This window comes from Oncorhynchus mykiss, chromosome Y (assembly GCF_013265735.2).
Source record: "Oncorhynchus mykiss isolate Arlee chromosome Y, USDA_OmykA_1.1, whole genome shotgun sequence".
Lineage (NCBI taxonomy): Eukaryota > Metazoa > Chordata > Actinopteri > Salmoniformes > Salmonidae > Oncorhynchus > Oncorhynchus mykiss.
Window position 1 is genome coordinate 10,749,375 of NC_048593.1, and position 27,702 is coordinate 10,777,076.

The window sequence follows — 27,702 nt, forward strand, 5'->3', positions numbered from 1 at the left end:
GCCAACACAGTCGCTACAGTCCCATTAGCTTTCATTGCAGCCTCGTTTGAATGCCGCGGTTGCCCAAAATGTGTATGGAACGGTGTTAGTCAACGCTAGCTGGCTACTGTAGCTAGCTAGCATCTTTACAACAATTTGATGCAGTCAAGACAGGCATTACACGATGGTATGACAGATAACCTATGACAGCAGCAAGTTTGTCTACCTAGCGCCAGTCGGTTTTCTCTCTCACAATCTCTCTCTCTCCCTCTATGCCACACAAATAGACTGAAACACACTACAGGTCTTCTCGGATCTACCCAAACCCAATTACCCGAGATCTGACCCGGGATCTTGGTGGACACGGATCTGTGTAAAAAATATGTGAAATAACGACTGTTCCTAGTTCCTAAACAACATAAATGCAAATTCCACACATGTAGGTTACATTTTATTATCTTAAATTATTGTCAGGGAGTTTCCTTTCATCAAACAAATGTGTCAAAATATAATTTAATAACATCTGTATGTAATTCCTTTTACTAAAATGAGCCACTGCATGTGACACGGGGTAAAATAGGCCGCGGTTTCCCAAACGAGGTTTATCAAACTGGGTTTCCCAAACGGGGTTTCCCAAACAGGGTTTCCCACAAACGGGGTTTCCCAAACAGGGTTTCCCAAACGGGGTTTCCCACAAACGGGGTTTCCCAAACGGGGTTTATCAAACGGGGTTTATCAAAAGGGGTTTCCCAAACGGGGTTTATCAAACGGGGTTTCCCAAACGGGGTTTCCCAAAGATACCGTTTCACAGAAATGTTCACAGAAATTTCACTTCTAGAAATGGTCAGATTTTTGGCTGATTTAAGATCAACTTCAACCGTGTTACTTTATTTGGCATCTAGGCACTTACTATAGTCATTTATTTATTTAAGTTAACACTGCCTTGTACTCCACCTTTTTGGTATTTTTTTACCAGTACAAAGGTATGGTCTTCAAGCTATAGAAGATGGCAAAAGATTTAATAGTAATAATACTTGATTGGACTTACATTACATTTTTATAGACAACCAAAGCTCTTTACATAGTAGGGGGAAACTCAGCCTAACCCTACTTACAAATTCTTTATTTGTATGTATTTTATTGGCCTCTCCGCCCCACTCCTCGGAGGACAAAAGTAACTTTTAGATTATTTTTTTTACAAATACTGTATCTTTGAACTTCTTCTTGTTCATTTCAGCAGCATCTCTTTGGTTTTTGCTTGTCTTTCCCCTGGTGACGTTTGTATGTCTTTGTGCCACTTGAAATGGAACACCATTGAATGGGAGACTTTTACTCTCCCAACTGAGTTATTTTTTTTCTGCCAAAGGCGTTGCATCTGTTAAAGGTCAATAATATGATACATTACTATTAGAATGAAAGGCTTGTAGGCAAGCCAACAGTTTTGCGCTATCAAATAGAAAAACTCCTCTGTGCTTGGAATGGAATCCCTTATGGTAGCTAGTTAGCTCATTTTAGATGAGAGTAGCAAAAGTTAGCTACTAGTTATCTGAAAAAGAAAAAACAACTTACCCTTTTGCCCAAAAACTTTTGTCCTTTCTCAGTGTTCTGAAATGTTAGTGACGTTGCCAATTCTTGTTCCCAAATGTGTTTAGTTATGTGGTCCTCAAAACTTGAACTCAAGATTTGCCATTTCAAAAATGAGGCACTTCCCGCGAAGACGCATCATCACATTCCCTCATCCGATTGGTCGGGTAGGCGGGCCTTCTAGCTTTGTGGCTGTGGTAACTATTGATGACTAGGAAAAACCTACAGGCAAGTCATCTGAAGGAGAATAATTTATACACGGAGGGGCAAGAGCTGAGCTATTTCATGTATTTATTTTATTTATGACATTTACTAGTTTATTTAGGCTATTCATTTATTTGTTATCTAGGCACACAATTTTGTAGCATAGGCTATTGTTCTATTTTCTTTGGGCTATTTTTGTTATTTAAAATAATTTGTTAACTAATGTTGAACTAATGTTGAATGACTCGAGTGAAGTGTGATATTTGTCATCATAAAGCTCATACATAGTGTCATGGCTTTTGTTAAAAAATAAACAAGTTATACCAAAAATGTCAGCGTTAGCGACACTATCTTTGATTGTCTTTTAAAAATAACATTGTTGACCAAGTTAATCTGTGTGTGTGTGTGTGTGTGTGTGTGTGTGTGTGTGTGTGTGTGTGTGTGTGTGTGTGTGTGTGTTTGGGCGTGCGCATGTGCATTAGACTGATTGCCTGGCCATCGCTGACTGTATTAACTGTCCTACAATTACCACACAAAAAATCCTCATCTGAAAAATGTGGTCAACAGGCTCAGGCAGCACTGTCAGGAATACTGCAACTATGTCGCCCTCCCTGCAAAAACACCCACTTCCTCCTCCTCCTCCAGCCTGCTTTTCCCACAAACACACAGACAAAGGCCCTCAGCAGCCAAGCTAAATACGAAACAGCACACCACTCTCTCTCTCTCTCTCTCTCTCTCTCTCTCTCTCTCTCTCTCTCTCTCTCTCTCTCTCTCTCTCTCTCTCTCTCGGACTGTATATACATCTAATAGTGATTTTACTGCTTCTTGTGGAAAGTACTGCACTTGGTGGTGTGTGCTCATTAGTTCTAAGGGAGGATGTGTTTGTGAGTTGAGTATTGTGGAAGAGGAAAGCTACTTGAGTTCCTTACCGTATGAACTTACGCAGGAGCTGACAGCAACAGGGGGGCGTGCTGATTAAAGTGACTGCGTGTGTCTGCAGGTGTTTATTATTTCCCTCAGAGGATAAGACACTTTGACGCCTTTTATCACCCGCTAAGTGGAGGGTACATATCTGCACAGAGAGAGAGAGAGAGAGAGAGAGAGAGAGAGAGAGGTCAAGTCCAGGGTGTTCCTCACAACTCAGTGTTGACACACTACTAAGGCCGTATTCCCAATAGAAGAGATGAAGGACAGTCTGAGGAGACTGGCGGGAATAGATTTCTACTTTTCAATTCACATTACATCCTTGTGTTTCTTTTGTTGTGGCTGGCAACTCAACATTCTTGGTCCCCAGCTCAAATTGATCATAGATTTCACAGTAGCCACTAGCAAGTAAGCACAAACTATTTAACAATCCAAGCAACTTTTCTTCTTAAACATATTACAATATTGAATAATACAACCCAACCATATTACACTCTTGAATTATGCAACAATCCACCAGTATATTTTTTTATATTTGAGATTCTTCAAAGTATCCACCCTTTGCCTTGAGGACAGCTTTGCACACTCTTGGTATTCTCTCAACCAGCTTCATGAGGTGGTCACCTGGAATGCATTTCAATTAACAGGCGTGCCTTGTTAAAAGTTAATTTGTGGAATTTATTTCCTTCTTAATGTGTTTGAGCCAATCAGTTGTGTTGTGACAATGTAGGGGTGGTATACAGAAGATATCCCTATTTGGTAAAAGACCAAGTCCATATTCTGGCAAGAACAGCTCAAATAAGAAAAGAGAAACAACAGTCCATCATTACTTTAAGACATGAAGGTCAGTCAATCCGGAAAATATCATGTTTCTTCAAGTGCAGTTGCAAAAATCATCAAGCACTATGATGAAACTAGCTCTCATGAGGACTGCCACAGGACAGGAAGACCCAGAGTTACCTCTGCTGCAGAGGACAAGTTCATTAGAGTTACCAGCCTCAGAAATTGCAGCCCAAATAAATGGTTTACAGAATTCAAGCAACATCAACTGTTCAGATGACACTGTCCAGGTGACACTTGGTGAATCAGGACTTCATGGTCGAATTGCTGCAAAGAAACCACTACCAAAGGACACCAATAAGAAGAAGAGACTTGCCAAGAAACATGAGCAATGGACTTAAAAAAAAAAAAAGATAGAATTTCCGAAACATACAATATACTTGCAGTGAAGCCGCTCAGAGTGACACACAGAAGCATCCAGGGTCAATGCTCATTGGCACAGATCTCCCACCAGGCCAAAAAACGTGAACCTGAACCCTCTAAGATGCCCCCTCCCCACAGTTCCCTAATAGCTGTCCCTCAACCATTCGAGACCCCTTAATTCCATCCCCCTAATAATCCCCCAATGCACCAACAGCCAAGAGAATGAACTAAAGAGAAAAATGAAAGACAGAACAAAATAGCAAACAACAATTCAAAAAAATATATATATTTAAAACAAAGGACATCAAATCATAACATGCCAAATGTATATGTTTGTGAGCATGTCTGGCACTATTACATGTATGTGTGTGTTCTTGTACTGTGCCTTGCGACAGTATTCGGCCCCCTTGAACTTTGTGACCTTTTGCCACATTTCAGGCTTCAAACATAAAGATATAAAATTGTATTTTTTTGTGAAGAATCAACAACAAGTGGGACACAACCATGAAGTGGAATGACATTTAGTGGATATTTCAAACTTTTTTAACAAATCAAAAACTGAAAAATTGGGCATGTAAAATTATTCAGCCCCCTTAAGTTAATACTTTGTAGCGCCACCTTTTGCTGTGATTACAGCTGTAAGTCGCTTGGGGTATGTCTCTATCAGTTTTGCACATCGAGAGACTGACATTTTTTCCCATTCCTCCTTGAAAAACAACTCGAGCTCAGTGAGGTTGGATGGAGAGCATTTGTGAACAGCAGTTCTTTCCACAGATTCTCGATTGGATTCAGGTCTGGACTTTGACTTGGCCATTCTAACACCTGGATATGTTTATTTTTGAACCATTCCATTGTAGATTTTGCTTTATATTTTGGATCATTGTCTTGTTGGAAGACAAATCTCCGTCCCAGTCTCAGGTCTTTTGCAGACTCCATCAGGTTTTCTTCCAGAATGGTCCTGTATTTGGCTCCATCCATCTTCGCATCAATTAAAACCATCTTCCCTGTCCCTGCTGACTAAAAGCAGGCCCAAACCATGATGCTGCCACCACCATGTTTGACAGTGGGGATGGTGTGTTCAGGGTGATGAGCTGTGTTGCTTTTACGCCAAACATAACGTTTTGCATTGTTGCCAAAAAGTTCAATTTTGGTTTCATCTGACCAGAGCACCTTCTTCCACATGTTTGGTGTGTCTCCCAGGTGGCTTGTGGCAAACTTTAAACAACACTTTTTATGGATATCTTCAAGAAATGGCTTTCTTCTTGCCACTCTTCCATAAAGGCCAGATTTGTGCAATATACGACTGATTGTTGTCCTATGGAAAGAGTCTCCCACCTCAGCTGTAGATCTCTGCAGTTCATCCAGAGTGATCATGGGCCTCTTGGCTGCATCTCCGATCAGTCTTCTCCTTGTATGAGCTGAAAGTTTAGAGGGACGGCCAGGTCTTGGTAGATTTGCAGTGGTCTGATACTCCTTCCATTTCAATATTATCGCTTGCACAGTGCTCCTTGGGATGTTTAAAGCTTGGGAAATCTTTTGGTATCCAAATCCGGCTTTAAACTTCTTCACAACAGTATCTCGGACCTGCCTGGTGTGTTCCTTGTTCTTCATGATGCTCTCTGCGCTTTTAACGGACCTCTGAGACTATCACAGTGCAGGTGCATTTATACGGAGACTTGATTACACACAGGTGGATTGTATTTATCATCATTAGTCATTTAGGTCAACATTGGATCATTCAGAGATCCTCACTGAACTTCTGGAGAGAGTTTGCTGCACTGAAAGTAAAGGGGCTGAATAATTTTGCACACCCAATTTTTCAGTTTTTGATTTGTTAAAAAAGTTATCCAATAAATGTTGTTCCACTTCATGATTGTGTCCCACTTGTTGTTGATTCTTCACAAAAAAATACAGTTTTATATCTTTATGTTTGAAGCCTGAAATGTGGCAAAAAGTCGCAAAGTTAATGGGGGCCGAATACTTTCGCAAGGCACTGTATGTGTTTATTTGTATGAGAGTGTGTGTATATGCATGTGTACAAACACCTGCAGGGCATCAGCCTCAGGCAACCCGGCATTAGTTGTAAAAACACTACCCCTCAGTGTCATTCAAACATACTTTTTATTATGTTTTATTTTGACTTTTATTTGTTTATTTATTTTACTTTTTTTTGGACCATCATTCTATCTCCTGCTCTATCCCACAGCAACTCCACTCCCACTTGTCTCCAATGGACATTAGACCGGTGGAAAATATTAGATATTTGGTTCCAACCACTGTGTCTTTGTGAGTAGGTGAACGGATGATTTCCGCATGTTTGGTTCCCACTGTGAAGCATGGAGGAGGAGGTGTGATTATGCGGGGGTGCTTTGCTGGTGACACTTTTGGTGATTTATTCAAGGCCCACTTCACCAGCATGGCTACCACAGCATTCTGCTGGGATACACCATCCTATCTGGTTTGCGCTTAGTGGGACAATGACCCAAAACACCAAGAATTTGACCAAGAAGGAGAGTGATGGAGTGCTGCATCAGATGACCTGGCCTCCACAATCACCTGACCTCAACCCAAATGAGATGGTTTGGGATGAGTTGGACCGCAGAGTGAAGGAAAAGCAGACAAGTGCTCAACATATGTGGGAACTCCTTCAAGACTGTTGGAAAATAATTCCAGGTGAAGCTGGTTGAGATAATGCCAAAGTGTGCAAAGCTGTCACCAAGGCAAATGGTGGCTACTTTGAAGAATATAAAGTAAAGGATATATTTGGATTTGTTTAGCACTTTTTGGTTACTACATGATTCCATACAGTATGTGTTATTTCATAGTTTTGATGTCTTCACTAGCATTCTAGAATGTAGTCAATAGTAAAAAATAAAAAAAAATGTTAAAAACTTGAATGAATAGGTGTGTCCAAACGTTTGACTGGTACTGTATATATACACTACTCAACAAAAATAAAGGGAACACTTAACAACACAACCAAGTCAATCACACTTCTGTGAACTCAAACTGTCCACTTAGGAAGCAACACTGATTGACAATAAATTTCACATGCTGTTGTGCAAATGGAATAGACAACATTATAGGCAATTAGCAAGACACCCCCAATAAAGGAGTGGTTCTGCAGGTGGTGACCACAGACCACTTCTCAATTCCTATGCTTCCTGGCTGATGTTTTGGTCACTTTTAATGCTGGCGGTGATTTCACTCTAGTGGTAGCATGAGACGGAGTCTACAACCCACACAAGTGGCTCAGGTAGTGCAGCTCATCCAGGATGGGACATCAATGCGAGCTGTGGCAAGAAGGTTTGCTGTGTCTGTCAGCGTAGTGTCCAGAGCTTGGAGGCGCTACCAGGAGACAGGCCAGTACATCAGGAGACGTGGAGGAGGCCGTAGGAGGGCAACAACCCAGCAGCAGAACCGCTACCTCCGCCTTTGTGCAAGGAGGAGCAGGAGGAGCACTGCCAGAGCCCTGCAAAATGATCTCCAGCAGGCCACAAATGTGCATATGTCTGCTCAAACGGTCAGAAACAGACTCCATGAGGGTGGGATGAGGGCCCGACGTCCACAGGTGGGGGTTGTGCTTACAGCCCAACACCGTGCAGGATGTTTGGCATTTGCCAGAGAACACCAAGATTGGCAAATTCGCCACTGGCGCCCTGTGCTCTTCACAGATGAAAGCAGGTTCACACTGAGCACATGTGACAGACGTGACAGAGTCTGGAGATGCCGTGGAGAACGTTCTGCTGCCTGCAACATCCTCCAGCATGACCGGTTTGGCGGTGGGTCAGTCATGGTGTGGGGTGGCATTTCTTTGGGGGGCCGCACAGCCCTCCATGTGTTCGCCAGAGGTAGCCTGACTGCCATTAGGTACCGAGATGAGATCCTCAGACCCCTTGTGAGACCATATGCTGGTGCGGGTGGCCCTGGGTTCCTCCTAATGCAAGACAATGCTAGACCTCATGTGGCTGGAGTGTGTCAGCAGTTCCTGCAAGAGGAAGGCATTGATGCTATGGACTGGCCTGTCCGTTCCCCAGACCTGAATCCAATTGAGCACATCTGGGACATCATGTCTCGCTCCATCCACCAACGCCACGTTGCACCACAGACTGTCCAGGAGTTGGCAGATGCTTTAGTCCAGGTCTGGGAGGAGATCCCTCAGGAGACCATCCGTCACCTTATCTGGAGCATGCCCAGGCATTGTAGGGAGGTCATACAGGCACGTGGAGGCCACACACACTACTGAGCCTCCTTGACAGAACTAAACAAGCATGTGCGAGCAAGGAGGCCTACAAACCTGACTCCGTTACACCAACTCTGTCAGGAGGAATGGGCCAAAATTCACCCAACTTATTGTGGGAAGCTTGTGGAAGGCTACCCAAAATGTTTGACCCAAGTTAAATAATTTAAAGGCAATGCTACCAAATACTAATTGAGTGTATGTAAAGTTCTAACCCACTGAGAATGTGATGAAATAAATAAAAGCTGAAATGAATCATTCTCGCAATCATTATTCTGACATTTTACATTCTTAAAATAAAGTGGTGATCCTACCTGACCTAACACAGGGAATATTTACTCTGAATAAATGTCAGGAATTGAGAAAAACTGAGTTTAAATGTATTTGGCTGAGGTGTATGTAAACTTCCGACTTCAACTGTAGCTGTGTGTCCTCTTTGGAGTGGTTGAGTTATTATTTGGCTGAAGGAAGAGAGAGATCTTCTAAAATGGCGTACAAACTAGCTAGGGCTTTCCGTAACAGCATGCCAAGGGCATGCTCATACACCTGTATTTATTTGTTGTGTTGCTACTGTCAGAATCAGTCAAAAGCCTGAACTTTTATTTATATACTACTAGAGAACAAATGGTGAGAGGGTACTTCAAGCACAGTATAGTAATGTTTGTGTGCTTGCTTGCTTGCACGTGCTTGTGTGCCTACATACTTGCACATCTGAGTGCATTCTCTGTGTGTGTATTCTATTGCGGGAATAAAGACGGGAGGTGACTTACCATTCACTGTCTTCACAGTCCTTACCTCTCTGCCTCCTGTGATGAGTCCTCTCCTCTCCTCTACATCTCCTCTTCCTAGATTAGTCACTATGCTAAGTAGCTCAATTCTGCTTTCACAATTGGAGGGAAATGACATAAGTTGTTCTCAATAGAAGTTTACCTAATCTACCCGTGCATGAGCAGCGGTAGTGGCTAGAACAAGAGCCCAGACCAATCCTTATGCACTCCCAGGCACCCTGAGGGAAGCCATAATATGTCAATCTGTTGCTGGGACTACGGCTGATGATTGACAGGTGCCCCGGGGCTGTCAGCCAGCGTGTGGTCCAGACAGACGGCGGCAGTAGCCTGGATTTATGCACTCTGTATAGGCCGGGGAAATTATCCAGTAAAAGACCGACATGATAAACAGCTACACACATGGTCACACACAAGCACGCACGCACGCACACACACACACACACACACACACAGACACACACACACACACACACACACACACACACACACACACACACACACACACACACACACACACACACAGAGAGAGAGGGAAACATACACACACAGTGCATTCGGAAGGTATTCAGATCCCATTTGTTACGTTACAGCATTATTCTAAAATTGATTTAATTGTTTTTTCCCTCATCAATATACACACAATGCCCCATAATGACAAAGAAAAAACAGGTTGCAAATATATTAAAAATTAAAAACAGGTATATCACATTTAAATAAGTATTCTGGCCCTTTACTCAGTACTTTGTTGAAGCACCTTTGGTAGAGATTACAGCCTTGAGTCTTCTTCGGTAGGACGCTACAAGCTTCGTACACCTGTATTTGGGGAGTTTCTCACATTCTTCTCTGCAGATCCTCTCAAACTCAGGTTGGAGTTTGAGAGGATGGGCAGCGTCGGTGCACAGCTATTTTCAGGTCTCTCCAGAGATGTTAGATCGGGTTCAAGTCCGGGCTCTGGCTGGGCCACTCAAAGACATTCAGAGACTTGTCCCGAAGTCACTCCTGCGTAGTCTTGGCTGTGTGCTTAGGGTCGTTGTCCTATTGGAAGGTGACCCTACGACCCAGTCGGAAGTCCTGAGCACTCTAGAGCAGGTTTTCATCAAGGATCTCATTGTACTTTGCTCCATTCCTCTTTCCCTCGATCCTGACTAGTCTCCCAGTCCCTGCCGCTGAAAAACATCCCCACAGCATGATGCTGCCACCACCATTCTTCACAGTAGGGATGGTGCCAGGTTTCTTCCAGACGGGACACATGGCAATCAGGCTAAAGAGTTCAATCTTGGTTTCAAATCAGACCAGAGAATCTTGTTTCTCATGGTCTGAGAATACTTTAGGTGCCTTTTGGCAAACTCCAAGCGGGCTGTCATGTGCCTTTTACTGAGGAGTGGTTCCGTCTAGCCAATCTACCATAAAGATTGTAGCTGTGTGTCCTTGGTGGAGTACTGCAGAGATGGTTGTCCTTCTGGAAGGTTCACCCATCTCCACAGAGGAAGCTCTGTCAGAGGGACCATTGGGTTCTTGGTCACCTCCCTGACCAATGCCCTTCTCCCCCAATTGCTCAATTTGTCCGGGAGGTGGTTCCAATCTTATTTTGTTTTAAGAATGATGGAGACCACTGAGTTTTTGGGGACCTTCAATGCTGCAGAAATGTTTTGCTACCCTTTCCCAGATCTGTGCCTCGACACAATCCTGTCTCCGAGCTCTACGAACTATTCCTTCGACCTCATGGCTTGGTTTTTGCTCTGACTTGCACTGTCAACTGTGGGACCTTATATAGATGGGTATGTGCCTTTGCAAATCATGTCCAATCAATTGAATTTACCACAGTCGGACTTCAATCAAGTTGTAGAAACATGTCAAGGATGATCAATGGAAACAGGATGCACCTGAGCTCAATTTCAAGTCTCATAGCAAAGGGTTATGTACTTATGTAAATAAGGTATTTCTGTTCATGATTTTTTTATACATTTTCATCATGGGGTATTGTGTGTAGATTGATAACCCATTTTAGAATAAGTCTGTAAAGTATCAAAATGTGGAAAAAGTCAAGGACTGCATTGTACACACACACACACACATACAAAGAGTGAGGCATACATTTGTATTCTCTGAGAGCCATCTCTTTATTGTATGTAGAACTGAGTGTGCAAAACATAAAACACCTTCCTAGCTCAGTGACTTTCAACGTGGCACAGTCATAGGATGCCACCTTTTCAACAAGTCAGTTCGTTCATTCCTGCCCTGCTAGAGCTGCCCTGATCAACTGTAAGTGCTGTTATTGAGACGTGGAAATGTCTAGGAGCAACAATGGCTCAGCCGTGAAGTTATATGCGCAATGACAAGAGTCGGCTGGAGTGGTGTAAAACTTGCCGCCATTGGACTGGAAACACATTCTCTGGAGTGATGAATCACGCTTCACCATCTCGCAGTCGGCCAAACAAATCTGAGTTTGGCGGATTCCAGGAGAACGCTACCTGCCAAATATGCATAGTGCCAATTGTAAAGTTTGGTGGAGGTGGAATAATGATCTGGGGCTGTTTTTCATGGTTCGGGCTAGTTCCCTTAGTTCCAGTGAAGGGAAATCTTAACGCTACAGCATACAATGACATTCTAGATGATTCTGTGCTTTCAACTTTGTGGCAACAGTTTGGGGAAGGCCCTTTCCTGTTTCAGCATGACAATGCACCCGTGCACAAAGCAAGGTCCATGCAGAAATGGCTTGTTGAGATCGGTGTGGAAGAACTTGACTGGTTTGTACAAAGCCCTGACATCAACCCCAATGAACACCTTTGGGATGAATTGGGACGCTGACTGCGAGTCAGGCCTAATCACCCAACATCAGTGCCCGACCTCACTAATGCTCTTGTGGCTGAATGGAAGCAAGTCCCCGCAGCAATGTTCCAACATCTAGCGGAAAGACTTCCCCACAGAGTGGACGCTGTTATAGCAGCAAAGGGGGGGGGGGACCAACTCCATATTAATGCGATGTTCGACGAGCAGGTACTTCACATACTTTTGGCCAGGTAGTGTAGCTTTCATCTGAATTCACCGTGTCAGTCTATGTCATGGAAAGAGTCGGTGTTCCTAATGTTTGGACACTCCGTGTATGTTCCAGTCTATTTCTCCCGTGATGTGGAGCTGGCGAGGGTAGCGGGTAGAGAACTGATTGATCACTAAAAGTTTATTCTACAGTACTTGACTTTCATCCTGTTTTACACACTCAGCCCATCTGATTCACAGCTAACCGCCTTCTGGTTTCTCTTCGTCTTTACATCGCTCAGCCCAATAACACCACGGCATGCTAGCCAGCTGCTCAGCAACATGCACACGCAAATGAGCATCTGCACGCACACACACATACCCTCTAAAAGGGGGCACAAATGACTTGAGGATGATACATGCTTAATTCTATGTAAAACAATATATACAGTGCCTTGCGAAAGTATTCGGCCCCCTTGAACAACAAGTGGGACACAATCATGAAGTGGAACGACATTTAGTGGATATTTCAAACTTTTTTAACAAATCAAAAACTGAAAAATTGGGCGTACAAAATGATTCAGCCCCTTTACTTTCAGTGCAGCAAACTCTCTCCAGAAGTTCAGTGAGGATCTCTGAATGATCCAATGTTGACCTAAATGACTAATGATGTTGATTCTTCACAAAAAATACAGTTTTATATCTTTATGTTTGAAGCCTGAAATGTGGCAAAAGGTCGCAAAGTTCAAGGGGGCCGAATACTTTTGCAAGGCACTGTATATATTTTTTTATGCATATGTAAGCATACCTGTTTAGCTGTCTGTATCCTCCTTACTGGTGGTTGTTTAAAATAAAATATGAAAGGTGACCGACCGCCTCGATTCGGTCATATGTAGCAACGTTTGAAATGGTGTTTTTTACATTAGATGAAAGTAGAGACAGAGCTAGAAAATGGTATGTCATACACTGCAGTTAAGGAACAATGAGGATGTAATTCTTCTTTGAAAGTTGATCAACTTGTAACCCCACCTTTGAGAAAATGGCCCTTGAATGTTTTGGGACACCTACTGGAGAGCTCTTCTTCGTCTACACCCATTCAGCATCGTTCACACCCTCTAAAGCCTTGGTCCCACCCATCTCTTTAAGGATTCACCTGTGAGGCCATGTGGTAAACACACTGAAATGCTTACATGAATAGTAGCAATATCAAAAACAAAATGTGCCCAGATAATATTATTATTACAAGATGACAAATACCCGACACACTTGTCTAAATTGTTGGTCATGTGAGGGAAATGCTATAACCCTCCAGCCACATCCAGCTAAGTGGATTGTTCACTATTGTCTACACATGTACACATGTTCATGAAATACAATAGGTGACTGTAACTAGAGCCATGACTGCATGGAACTCTATTCCACATCAGGTAGCTGATGCAAAACAGATAAAATTACACCTTATGGAAGAGCGGGGACTGTGAAGCAACACAAACATAGGTACAGACACATGCGCACACACATACATGATAACATATGTACTATACACACACGTACACATGGATTTTGAGTTGTAGATAATGTGGCAGTGGAGTATGGGCACACAGTGTGTTGTGAATTCTGTCATGAACATATTGTAATGTTTTTAAAATTGTATAACTGCCTTAATTTTGGCAGACCTCAGGCAGTATAGCTGCTTGGCATAATATACCATAATATATACAAATACAAAATCACTCCCAGACACACCTGGCTAATTTGATGGGCCATGTAGTAATCTGGCCGAAGTGAAGTCTTTTGTTTAGACATGTAGCTAGCTAGGTAGCTAGCTAGCTAGCTAAACAATGAGCAGGCATAATCCCAACTCATACTACTACCAATACAAACATTGTAGTTTGAATCTGCAGGTAGCTAAAGCTAGCAAACAATGTTCAATGTTAGCTAGCTAACATTAGGTTGTAACTAGCAATGCAAATGGTTTTCTGATTCAAATAATATTACTACACAGATCAGACATGTAACTTTAGCTAGCGAGCCAGCAAGCTAACGTTAACTAGCTAACTAATAGCTTTAACTTGCAATAAAAAATACTTTCTGACAAAATTTGTAACCTGAAAATGCTGCTGCTTCACAGCAGACTGGGACCATTTTAACTCTGTTTTGTTTGTAGCTACATCTTGTTTGGCCAGCGTTGTGTCAAGTCACTCTGATGGCTAACGTTATATCTTTAAAAAATTGCATGGTAGAAAGGACTGTCAACATGCATTGAACAGCTCATGTTACAGACAAAAACATGTTACAATGCAGACCAATCCAAACTCATCTCCCGGCATGACCAGCCCATCCATTATCTCAGCCAGTCATGGCTAGCAGGAAGGTTCCTGTCTTTTTCTGTGGCTAAACCAACTAGGCTCCTAATTGAATAATTGTATTCATATTTATGGAGGGAATACACATTTGTTATTGAGGCACATGACAGTTCACATGTTCCAGAAGGCATTTCTGGCAAAAATAACACATTTTGATTAAAAAGTGTATGTTTATGTTCAAATGCCTCTCCTGTGAAATAGTGACGTGCTACGTATGCCTAGTTTCCTGAAACGAGTCACATATGCTTCTCTGTATCTCTGCTAAAATCTGGTTAAAAGATTGAAAGGAATGTGAGTCTTGTTCAGTACATTTAGTGATTGCTTGCTTTTCTAAAGTCTACCAACCTTTCCAGCAGGCATGCTGGCTAAGATAATTAGACAAGCTAGCTACTCCAACTTCATTGATAGCCTGAAATGGCTTCTTGGTAACTAGTAATGAGGTTGGGAGATTGGGAAGCTATCTGGGCAAGCTAAAGCCAACTTCATAAAATGGCTCTGGCTAGGACAAATCTGAGGGGGCACATGCCCCTGTGCCCCCTATGGGCATGATTCCTTTGCATACACTCATACACACAAATACATGTGCATGCATGCGCACACTCACACGCACACACACATTCAAACACACTTTATCGACTCACCATGCAAAGTGTCCTTGCTATATCCAGCATGTTCCGCTTTCCCTACTATAATTAACCCTGATGCTATCTAGCTAGTGTCTCTTTGTCTTATCACAGTGTGTGACACATTACATGTACCTCACCGCACACTGTGCTTCATACACCTAGCACCCAGACAATGACACAGACATACACATGCTGACATAACCAAATCCATTGGGGCGCTGATAAATTCATTCGTTTTGGTATTTCAGTTGAAGCTGTTTGAAGCTGAAAGCTTCCTTGGTGGGGGGAGGGGGGCTGGCGCTGGAATGAGAGCATGCCTCTCCCTGGAATGTCCTGGTCAGGGCATCTGGAGGGTAGTGTGCGGCTAGGCTGGTGGGGTTGCCAAGGGAATGGAGCATTGAGGAAATTGTCCTTGGGGGCCAAACAATGAGATGAGCGAGTGAAGGAGAAAGGTAGCTGTCACTCTGGAGGTTGGAAGGGACAATAGGGGTCGGCTACAGACATGTCTAATAGAGTTCTGACGAGAGAGAGAGGGAGAGAGGGAGAGAGGGAGGGAGAGAGAGAGAGAGAGAGAGAGAGAGAGAGAGAGAGAGAGAGAGAGAGAGAGAGAGAGAGAGAGAGAGAGAGAGAGAGAGAGAGAGAGAGAGAGAGAGAGAGAGAGAGAGAGAGAGAGAGAGAGAGAGAGAGAGAGAGAGAGAGAGAGAGAGAGAGAGAGAGAGAGAGAGAGAGAGAGAGAGAGAGAGAGAGAGAGAGAGAGAGGGAGAGAGAAATAAAGAATTTCAGTAAGACAAGAATAATTGTGTTCCAAAAAAAGGTCCACAAATACAAATTGCATCTAGAAGCTGATGCACCCAAAAAAAAACGATACATACCTTGGCCTAAACATCAGCACCACTGGTAACTTCCACAAAGCTGTGAACGAGCTGAGAGACAAGGCAAGAAGGTTCGTCTTTGCAATCAAAAGAAACATAGAATTTGACATACCAATTAGGATCTGGCTAAAAATACTTGAATCAGTTATAGAACCTTTTGCCCTTTAAGGTTGTGAGGTCTGGATTCTGCTCAACCAACCAAAAATTCACAAAATGGAACAAACACCAAATTGAGACTCTGCATGCAGAATTCTGCAAAAATATCCTCAGTGTACAATGGAAAACACCAAATAATGCATGCAGAGCGTAATTAGGCCGATACCCACTAATTATCAAAATCCAGAAAATATTTGTTAAATTCTACAACCACCTGAAGGAAGCCATTCCCAAACCTTCATAACAAAGCCATCACCTACAGAGAGATGAACCTGGAAAAGAGTCCCTCCCCTAAGCAAGCTGGTCCTGGAGCTCTGTTATCAAACAGACCCCACAGAGCCCCAGGACAGCAACACAATTAGACCCAACCAAATCATGAGAAAACAAAAAGATAATTACTTGATACATTGAAAATAATTAACAAAAGAAACAGAGCAAACTAGAATGCTATTTGTCCCTAAACAGAGAGTACACAGCGGCAGAATACCTGACCACTGTGACTGACCCAAACTTAAGGAAAGCTTTGACTATGGACAGACTCAGTGAGCATAGCCTTGCTATTGAGAAAGGCGCAGGCAGACCTGGCTCTCAAGAGAAGACAGGCTATGTGCTCACTGCCCACAAAATGAGGTGGAAACTGAGCTGCACTTCTTAACCTCCTGTCCAATGTATGACCATATTAGAAACACATATTTCCCCCAGATTACACAGATCCACAAAGAATTTGAAAAACAAACCCAATTTTGATCAACTCCCATATCTATTGGGTGAAATACCAGAGTGTACCATCACAGCAAATGTGTGACCTGTTGCCACAAGAAAAGGGCAACCAGTGAAGAACAAACACCACTGTAAATACAACCCATATTTATGTTGATTTATTTTCCCTTTTGTACTTTAACTATCTGCACATAATATGAAACGTGCAACGTCTTTATTTTTTCGGCAACTTTTGTGAGTGTAATGTTTACTGTTTTTTTAATTGTTTATTTCACTTTTGTTTATTATCAAGTTCACTTGCTTTGGCAATGTTAACATATGTTTCCCATGCCAATAAAGCCCTTAAATTGAAATGTAATTTAACTGAAAGAGAGGGAGAAAGAGATGCATATACTGCATGTACATAAGCACATATCTCTACAACTGTTTAACCACCTTCTCTGCGATTCCAGCACCTTTCTCAATCTCTCATGGGGTCGTACTGTTTCTCAGAAGGAGTGAAGTGACTCACTTCTCTCCTCCATCCAGCCTCTTATCTTCCCCTGCCAGACCCAAGGCTCTGCAGCCTCTCCTATAGAGGGCCCTTAACTACACTCGGAGACCCAGGCTGAGCAACGTTACAAGCCCAGCCAGGTGACTGCCATCTGGGCTTTATCATCTCCCAGGTCCCCTGAGACTCACACTGCCAGGTGGAGTGAGACTCTGTCCTATTAACCAACTGTTAGGAGGGATGGAGGGAAGGATAGGGAGACGGAGTGAGGCTAGGGAGGGCTAGGGAGGATGGAGAGATCTGTTTATGGGCAAACAGAAGTAGAGGAAGGGTGGAGGATAAGAGTGAGAGCCGTAGGGAAGGTAGGAGGGATGGCTGTTTTTTTTTCGGGCTATGAAGGAGGAAGAGGAGAAAGACATGAAGGAGGGGAGAGGTAGAGGAAGTGTGAGCGAGAAGATGCTGAAGGACGAGGTGAGGTAGAGGAGGAGGGCTTGTACAGGGCAGCGGGTGGACCTCGTTGAGACAATACTCAATACTCAAATACTCAAAGACAAAACATCTACTGTATGTGCCCTCTAGCTGACCTGACGGACAACACATACCTTTGTCTGCTGCCAGACACACACACACACACACACACATGCCATTCCATTCCCTCCGTTCCAGCCATTATTATGAGCCGTGCTCCCCTCAGCAGCCTCGACTGACACACACACACACACACACACACACACACAAAGATAAATAAAGTTTAATAAAGTGCCTGATAGGCTGCTGCCATGGCAGCAAGATAATTAATTCTCCTCAGATCTCCGGGTGTGTAAAGGTTTTATATGTTTAACTCACACATGGGCAACTTTAATTTGCATTTCTTCTTCCACAAGTGTCTTCTGTATTACCTATGTTTCGCTAGTGCATCTCCTGCTTTCCCCAGTCCCTATTGGTACACGGGTGTGTGTGTGTGTTTAACACTTTACAGCCAACCTGTAGCCAACCATTCCTCCAACCAGTGACTGAGTGTAGGATTCACAGCTGGCCCCTGCATGTGTTCGCTATGAGAGAGGAAACTACTCTGATCTGCAGTACTCTACACACATGCCTCATTATGTGGTGAGCTAATTAGTGTGTCAAATTGCACTGCATGCCTACACATGTTGCTACCATCTGCACAGTGTGTACCGTACGAGGAGAACAGGCTGCTCTTCACATGAGTCCCGGGAAAACACGTTTTACAGTCTCTCTTTACCAATTATTAAATCCTTCTAATTAAAACGTGTGTATTCTGCAGAGTAATAGTGTACCCTTTGGCAAACCTTATGCACCCTTATCTGTACTCCATTGGGCTTATGGTACAACTGTCTGATTTCCTTGTAAGGACGTGACTTATTGTTGATTGACAGATGTAGCTTTGGGACCTATAGTGACGTGCAGTGTCGTGTTTGTTTTTTGTTGAGCTGCAAAAAAAAGAGTTGAGAGCGAGAGAGAGACTCAATTTGGCGCGGTGGTTTGCTATGCAAATTGATGGAAAGCGGTGTCGAGGGGGAAACCGTATGACATTGTAAAATCAATGTACACAAACAACAAGTTTGTAGTTCAAATTGGCACATTTCTTTCCTCAGGGCCGTGGGGTGAGACAAGAATGTACCTTGAGCCTCACCATCTTCAACATTTATTTCAATGAATTGGTGATGGCACTAGAACAGTCTGCAGCACCTGGCCTCACCCTAATGGACTCTGAAATCAAATGTCTACTGTTTGCAGATGATCTGGTGCTTCTGTCCCCAACCAAGGACGGCCTACAGCAGTATCTAGAAATTTTGCCCAGATTCTGTCAGACTTGGGCCTTGACGGTGAATCTCAGCAAGACAAACATCACGGTGTTCCGAAAAAGGTCCAGTAGCCAGGACAATAAATACAAATTCTATCTAGACACCGTTGTCCTAGAGCACACAAATAATTATACCTACCTCGCCCTAAACATCAACACCACAGGTAACTTCCACAAGACTGTGAACGATCTGAGAGACGAGGCAAGAAGGGCCTTCTACACCATCAGAAGGAACATAGAACTTGACATCCCAAATTAGGATCTGGCTAAAAAATATACTTCAATTACTTATGGAACCCGTTGCCCTCTTTGGTTGTGAGGTCTGGGGTCCGCTTACCAACCAAGAAATTCACAAAAAGGGACAAACACCCAATTGAGACTCAATTGAGAATTATGCAACAATATTCTTGTGTGGAACGCAAAACCCCAAACAATGCATGCAGAGTCGAAGTAGGTCTATACCTGCTAGTTATCAACATCCATAAAAGAGCTGTTCAGTTCTACAACCGCCTAAAAGCCCTCACCTACAAAGATATGTACCTAGAGAAGAGTCCCCTCAGCCAGCTGGTTCTGGGGCTCTGTTCACAAATACAAATAGACCCCACAGAGCCCCAAGACCAAGACACAATTAGACTCAAACAAATTATGAGAAAGCAAAAAGATTTGACAACCTCGAAAGAATCAATACAATTGGAACGCTATCTGGCCTTAAAAAGAGAGTACAGAGTGGTAGAATACCTGGCCACTATGACTGTCCCAGAATTAAGAAAATCCTTGACTTTGTAAAGATTCAGTGAGCATAGCCTTGCTATTGAGAGAGGCCACCGTAGGCAGACCTGGCTCTCGAGAGAATGTGCACACTGCCCACACAATGAGTGGGAAACTGAGCTGCACTTCCTATCCCCCTGCCAAGCATGTTACCTACCGCCTTAGAGATACATATTTCCCGCAGATCACATGGACCCACAAATGAATTGTGTCTGCTATAGAAGGTTGTGGGAGGGGGGGGATTGACAGTACTTACATGAAGGGAGAGTCCACACTAAGCAGCGTTGTCGACAGCTGTTGTATTAGGCGCACGTGACCAGTGACATTTGATTTGCTATTTCAGTGTTCACATGATGTCAAAAAAGTGCGAAAGTTTAGCTTGAGCGCTTGTTTTCGCGCGTAGCCTACTGCGAGTTGTACGGCATACTGGCGTCAGCACAGTCGGGACTGAGTCGAGGTGTAAACAGTACAGGACGTTCCCATCAGTTGTCTGTCCCAGCAGGACGTGTGTGTTCTCCCTCAGTCAGACCTTGTCTTGTCCTTTTATCCAGTTACTCTGTGTGCTAAAACAGCAGACAGCCCTGTAACATAGCAGACGTTCTAATTTACTGTGGCACAGCTAATGCTGACAGGCTAACAGACAGAAAGGGGAGTCTGACTACCGACACTGACAACACCAAAAACCTGTCTCCTGGTTTCTTCCTTTCCCTTAAAGTATGCGGTATCTGACAGGGGTGATTTTGTGTGGGTTTTTTTAAGGGGAAAAGTGTCCACTTTCGATCACAAGGTAGATGAACCAGAACACAATGCAAGACATGAAACCTCTCCTGTCAAAAACAAAACAACAATGAGTTATGTGCCTCAAGCGCTAATTGCTACAGTTTCGAATGGAAACATTGCCGTGAGGGGTTAAGTTAGTTCACCCATCTGCAAAAACATGGCAACCCACGGTTAATGTCAGTCCTGTTCTGTGCTGTACCATCGTCTGAAGCGTATCGCTGTATCAACATGCATACTTGGCATGTCTCACATTCTTGGAGTGGACATGTCCCGATCTGCAGCACATGGTACCGCATGGCTCTGACAGAGTGGTAACTATCACTGTCTGTGATAACAGGAGTCGCATTAAATCACTGCACATAGAACAGACACACAATGAAAGACAAAGCAGTGTCAGATCAAGATAGACCCCAGGGCTGTCTATTTAGAGACAACAAATGAAATGGAGTTGAACAAGAACATGAAAACAATGTGCAAAATGAAAGAAACGTTATGCTGGTTGTTTAACTGAGCCTGACTTTTGGAAACAAAGCCGGTTGCACAACATGTATTTTACTCCATTATCCTGACTGATGTCCTCTCTGTCTCTATCTCTTCCCTGTCTCTCTCTCTCTCTTCCCTGTCTCTCTCTTCCCTGTCTCTCTCTCTCTCTCTCTCTCTCTCTCTTCCCTGTCTCGCTCTTCCCCGTCTCTCTCGTCCCTGTCTCTCTCGTCCCTGTCTCTCTCTCTCTCTCTTCCCTGTCTCTCTCTTCCCTGTCTCTCTCGTCCCTGTCTCTCTCTCTCTCTTCCCTGTCTCTCTCTTCTCTCTCTCTTCCCTGTCTCTCTCTTCTGTCTCTCTCTTTTCTCTCTCTCTTCCCTGTCTCTCTCTCTCTCTCTCTCTTCCCTGTCTCTCTCGTCCCTGCCTCTCTCTTTCTCTCTTCCCTGTCTCTCTCGTCCCTGTCTCTCTCTCTCTCTTCCCTGTCTCTCTCGTCCCTGTCTCTCTCTCTCTCTTCCCTGTCTCTCTCTTCCCTGTCTCTCTCTCGTCCCTGTCTCTCTCTCTCTCTTCCCTTTCTCTCTCTTCCCTGTCTCTCTCTTCTCTCTCTCTTCCCTGTCTCTCTCTTCTGTCTCTCTCTTCTCTCTCTCTCTCTCTCTTCCCTGTCTCTCTCTTCCCTGTCTCCCCCAGAGTCGCCCCCGGAGCGAACGGGCCGCCGACGGAGCATGCCTGGTGGTGCGCCGGACAAGATCACCCACACCATGGAACCTGCCGCAGCAGCCACGCCCTTCAGAGTCACCGTGAGTACTCGCCTGCCGGAGCACGCAGAGGGTGTGCCTGCACGCGCCCGTGTGCGTCAAGAGCGTGTGACAAAGAGAGGCAGAAAGAAAGAAATACTAATTGGAAGAGAGACTTCCGGAGACAGGGAGAGTACAGTAGTCTTTAGGATGTCACGTCAACATGAATAGAAGTCTGGTCTCCAGGTGATTCTATGCCCGTCTGAATCTCACTGAGCTTCTCCATAACACCCATTCTGAATGCACTCTGATGTACAGGTTGTGTGGAGTTATCCAGCCGTTGTGGAATGATACATCTGTGGTGCAATAGGCCTCATTTCATTTTCTCTTTTCTTCCCCTGGCTCAAAATGAGCCACTTCTCACCGTGTTTTATTCAACAGATATTTGAACTGCTACTTAACAAACTGCAGAAATGCAGACTCTGTGAGTCATCCATAAGTAGCTTACCACCTATAAGCAGAGCGCATCCCCATCAAATTAGAGATGAGAGTGGAGAGGAGGACCTCTAGGTGAACTGTACACGGCCATCGGGAAACATTCAGAATGCAAACAAACTCTTTACGTTGCCGATCCAATGGAAACGCTTCTCTGTCCACTGTGACTGGTTCAAACATAAATTATTCCTATAGATTGACAACATATACATTAGCTTCCCCCGTGTTGGTTACCAAGGTCTCCATCTTTTGTCGAACTCAAGTTGATGTAGTATGCTCCTGTCTCCTGTCTCCGTCTACTCGCTCTCCTTCCATCTATCTCTCTCTATGACAATGCCAAAACCCTCCACTCCACACCATGTGTCCACAGAACACTATTGCTGTCTGTTGACCGTACCTATAAAAGATAGTTGATGTGCCTCTGACACTAACTTCGTGTACTGGAAGCCATATTAAAAACACATGAATGGTTGAACTTCCACAAAGTGAGACTGAAGTGTGTTTTATGAACCGAGCAGTTGTTTCCACCAGGTTTTAATGGCAAATACAGCTGCTGTGGATTGGCTCGTTGAGATTATGAGTAGAGAACGGAAGTGTGGTTGTGCGTGTAGACGAAGTGTTGTGGCAAGGGGTTGCGCCTGCCGTGGCTAAACATTCATGGTGCGCAAGCGCGCGTGCCCGTACGAGCGAGAGGGTAGGGGAGAGAGTGCAGAAGAGGGACAAAAGGGGGCGAGAGAGAGGAGACAAAGTGTTAGTGAGACACAGAGGAGTCCGACAGACAGCGGGTAGGCTTTATATCGATCGATCGGGTGTCAGTTAAGCTGCTCCCTGCAGGGACCAGAGGAAAGAAGAGAATGAGAAAAGAGAGGAGAGGAGAGGAATGGAGAGAATGAGAGAGGAGAGGAGAAAAGTGATGAGATGAAGCCACTGTGTCTCGCTGTACAGTCACATGACCATTTCTCTTTCTCCTGAGTCATGAGGCCATTAAGTTCATGTTTGGATATGATATGATAGAGGTAGAAGGTACCTGGCACATTAGGCACACGTCTAGGATCAGCTTACCAAACTCAAACCATCCCTTAAACCATAAGCGATAAAATCTTAAACCTAACATAGAATCAGGGTAACTTTATACCCCCCCCCCCCCCCCCCCCCCAATGAGATAACAATAGATTTAACATCAGCTTATCTGCAGACTATTCCATTTGTTTGTCATTACAGTGCCCTCTTCTGGCAAGTAAGGGTACAGTCCACTTTTTGCCCACTGTGTTTACTTGGATGCAATGTAGTGTGTGAATGCGTATGTGTGAGTGAGTGACATCCCTCACCCTCCATCCATCCTGGCCAGTTGCTGAAAGGACATCCCAGCTCTTAGCCCCCTCTCTCCTCCTGAAAGACCAGTCCTGACATCTAAAGTACCTCCTCCTAGGCTTTGAGCTAAATCTGTCAAAATGACTCTCTCACACAGTTATCCCGGCCCCGGACTCTGTCATGCAAACACACACACTGATTCGATAAGAAGACTTCACACACACTTGGTTGAAGAATTCTCTCTCTCCCCCAAACAACTAACCCATACTCTTAGAATGTTTTTATTTTTTATTTAACCAGGCAAGTCCTTTACAAAGAAATAGTTATTCACAATGGCGGCCTACCCCAGGCCAACCCTCCCCTAACCCGGACGACGCTGGGCCAATTGTGCACCGCCCTGTGGGACTCCCGATCAAGGCCGGTTGTAATACAGCCCGTGATCAAACCAGGGTCTGTAGTGACACCTCTAGCACTGAGATGCAGTGCCTTAGACCGCTGTGCCACTCGGGAGCCCATGTGTGTGTAGGGTTCTTTGGCTGACTCCATAAGAGAACCCCTTTTTGGTTCCAGGTATAAAAAAAAAATTGTGGAAAGTGTTCCACATGGAACCCAAAAGGCTTCTACCTGGAACCAAAATGTTTTTGGTTCCAGGTTTACCTGGAACCAAAAAGGTTCTTCAAAGGGTTCTGTAATGAGACTTTCCAAGTGGCACTGCGGTCTAAGGCACTGTGATAGTGATAAAGGGGTCACACAATCAGGGATCAAACCAGGGTTTGTTATCACAACCGGCTGTGATCGGGAGTCCCATGGGGCAGTGCACAACTGGCCCAGCGTCATCCGGGTTAGGGGAGGGTTTGGCTGGGGTAGGCGTCATTGTAAAATACGAATTTGTTCTTATTAACTGACTTGCCTAGTTAAGTAAAGGTTAAATAATAAATAAATGTGGACAGGTGACAAACTATTTTAGGTTCTATATGGCACCTTCATGCTAAGAGTGCAGGATACACAATTTTGTCCTGTTCTCCGCTAAAGTGGGGAGAGTGGTGCCAACCCAATTTGACTCTTCTCGTACAGCCACACAACAAACCCTTGAGGCTGATTGCAATGCCTCGTCAAATTGATTCTGAATTAGGACTTCTTCTCATCCAATCTCTCCCTCTATCCCTCCCACTCTCCCCCCTACGTTCTTCCCCCTCGGTCTCAGATTGTTCTAGGGGTCTAATTGGAGACTCTGGCCCAGTGATTTTGTGTGTGTGTGTGTGTGTGGGGGGGGGGGGTGTCCCCTCTGCTGAAACAAAAGACATCCCATGGGTTTTGGGCTGTCCTGACCGCGATGATTCAACAAACCGCTGGCGCAGAGGAAGCGGGAGTATGGACACACAGGTGCATGACCGCAGCGCGCACAGACAAAAACACGCAGAAATACAGTCCGTTTGAATGAGTCATCTCAGACGTACAGGTGTTTGCATGCAGTGTTGTGGAAAAGTATTTGATCCCCTTTCTAATTGTCTCTGCTTTTGCATATTTTTGATACTCCGGTACTTTAGACGAGGTGGGTCCCATTTATGTCTGGCAAACACCGAAAACTGCATTCCACAGGAAGAACCTTATACCAACGGTCAAGCGTGGCGGCGGTCGTGGGATGGTTTGGAGATGTTTTGCTGCCGCAGGACCTGAACGGCTTGCTTTAATAGAAGGAGCCATGAATTCTGCTCGGTATCAGAGAGTTCTACAAGGCCATCCGTCTGTGAGCTGGAGCGCAGCTGGGTCACGCAGCAAGACAATGATCCAAAACACACAATCAAGTCTGCATGGATATGGTTAAAAAGCAAAACATTTGAAGAAGTTTTGGAATGGCCTAGTCGAAGTTCAGTTCTAATCCCAATTGAGATGTTGCGGCAGGACTCGAAACGAACCGTTCCAACTTGAAAACCCTGAAATGTCTCTGAGTTACAGCAGTTCTGCATGGAAGAGTGGGCCAGAATTCCTCCACAGCGACGTGAGAGACTGATCAACAACTACAAGAAGCGTTTGGTTGGAGTCGTTGGCGCTTCAAGGTGGCACAACCAGTTATTGAGTGAAATGGGGCAATTACTTTTTCACACAGGGGAATTGGGTGTTGCGTAACTTTGTTAATTCAATAACTAAGTATCACATTTTGCTGTTATTTGTAAACTCAGGTTACCTTTATCTAATGTTATGTTCTGGTTGAAGGTCTGATAACATTCAGTGTCGAAAAAAATATGTAAAAATATAGGAAATCTGAAAAGGGGCAAATACTTTTTCACACCACAAGTGTCAACAAATCCATATTTGATTGTGTATTCTTTACTGGCGTATGTTTACTCTCTGTTATTTTACTCTTGTGTACTGCAGGTCCTTACTGGATGTATTGCTATATTATTATCTGTTCGGATATTTTTGACCCAGCCGTACCATCACGCACACACACACACACACACACACACTAGGCCTAATTAGCTGTCAGCCTAGGTGAGTTGGGACTAACGAACGAGGCTGTTGTGACTGACAGTGTGTTAACATGTAATGGTAAAGGGGTCTCCTCTGGCTGTGACAGCCGTGTCGTCATACAGCCACTCCGTTGTTGCCGGCATGTTGCTAGCGTGTTCTCACAACGATAACCAACGGCTAGGAGAATATGTGTCACAATAATGAACGGAAAGGTGTCGTTCTGTAAACAGTCAGCGCCATGTTTAACGTGTTTTGCATAAGTGAGTTTGGTGTCTTGGATGGTGGAATGTATGTTATAAACTATGGAGGTTTGAAGAATATTATGTCATTCAATTTTTTACCTTTATTTAACTAGGCAAGTCAGTTAAGAACAAATTCTTATTTTCAATGACGGCCTAGGAACAGTGGGTTAGGGGCCTGTTCAGGGGCAGAACGACAGATTTGTACCTTGTCAAGTCGGGGGTTTGAACTTCTAACAATTTCTAACAAGGTCAATTTCTAACAAGGTCATTACATCATGTATATTGCAATGTTTTACCTTCGTTTATGCCGTCATTTAAATGCGGTGAAGTTTTTATGTATTCAAGTGTTGATCATCTTTGATAAGCACAGGGTTTGGAAATATGTGGAAGTATGGATCGTTTGCGAGAACATCTCACGACGATCAAAGCACGCGATAGTTTGGCATTTAAGGTTGAGTTGAGGACGAAGAGGGCCGTCCCAGTACAGGTAGTCGTAGGGTGCAACGAGGGAAGGTGTCACTGTGTTAAACTCGACCCAAAATGCCCTCCGTCCCGTGTTGTCTTAGTGTGGAGCGGGTCCACGCGGGTCGGAGAGAACCGGGCAGTGAAGAGGCCTGATAGGCAAACCAACCAGCTCACACATCAGTTATACAACACATATGAGCCATGAGTCTCCAGGAGGGAGGTGGTCCTTTACTGAGTTCTCTTTTGCTCATTCACCCTCTTTCACCCCTCTCTCTCTCTCTTGTATTGCTCATCTCTCGTTCCCTCCTGTTTCTCTTACACCCCTCTCTCTCTCTCGTATTGCTCATCTCTCGTTCCCTCCTGTTTCTCTATCACACCCTCTCTTTCGTTCACTCCTGTCTCTCTATCTAATCAGGGCCAGGATTGCCTACCCCTGAGCTAGACGAATGGCTCACCTTGGCAGGGCAGTGTCCTTGGTAGATGGTAGTTGCTAGTTCTATAGCCTGTCATTTATATTGAACCGACTGAGAGTGTACAGTGTCGGTTGCTATTCTGTATGCCCTTAACCCACTCCTACCGAACGAGTGTGATCAGAAATGAACAGAAGTGATCCGAAAATAGACACCATAAACTTGTATGCAATTCGCGACAGGCAGTACATGAATTTGTGAACAGAGCGTTTCAAATCACAGAGTAAATAGGCCAACACAGCCTCATCATGTCCCCCAGATCAAATATGAGTTAGAGGAGAGAGAGAGAGAGGAGGAGTAGTACTGGGAAAAGAACCTGTAGCTTTTGTCCGTCCCTCCGCCTCTCTCTCTCTCTCTCTCGAAACAGCCTGTAGTTGAGGTTCAGGTCAGGGGAATGAGAGACAGGGAGAGAGAGTGAGAAGGAGAGACAGAGAGAGAGGGAGAAGGGGAGAGAGAGACCAACAACGCAAGCCAAAGCAGCCAGCCAGCCAGCCAGCCAGCCAGCCAGCCACTAATACCCCCCCCCCCCTCCATT

The 27,702-nt window shown here is 44.3% G+C and overlaps 1 protein-coding gene across 3 annotated transcripts in view; it reads left to right on the top strand.

Annotated features, from left to right (window-relative positions):
* Positions 1–27,702, top strand: part of LOC110509315 (disabled homolog 2-interacting protein) — a 205,112-nt gene that overhangs the window by 48,321 nt on the left and 129,089 nt on the right. For all 3 annotated transcript variants that reach the window (XM_036968136.1, XM_036968135.1, XM_036968133.1), the window contains exon 2: positions 21,666–21,775. In XM_036968136.1, the coding sequence (XP_036824031.1) occupies positions 21,701–21,775 (75 nt within the window). In that variant the 5' untranslated portion in view covers positions 21,666–21,700. The remainder of the gene's footprint in view (positions 1–21,665; positions 21,776–27,702) is intronic.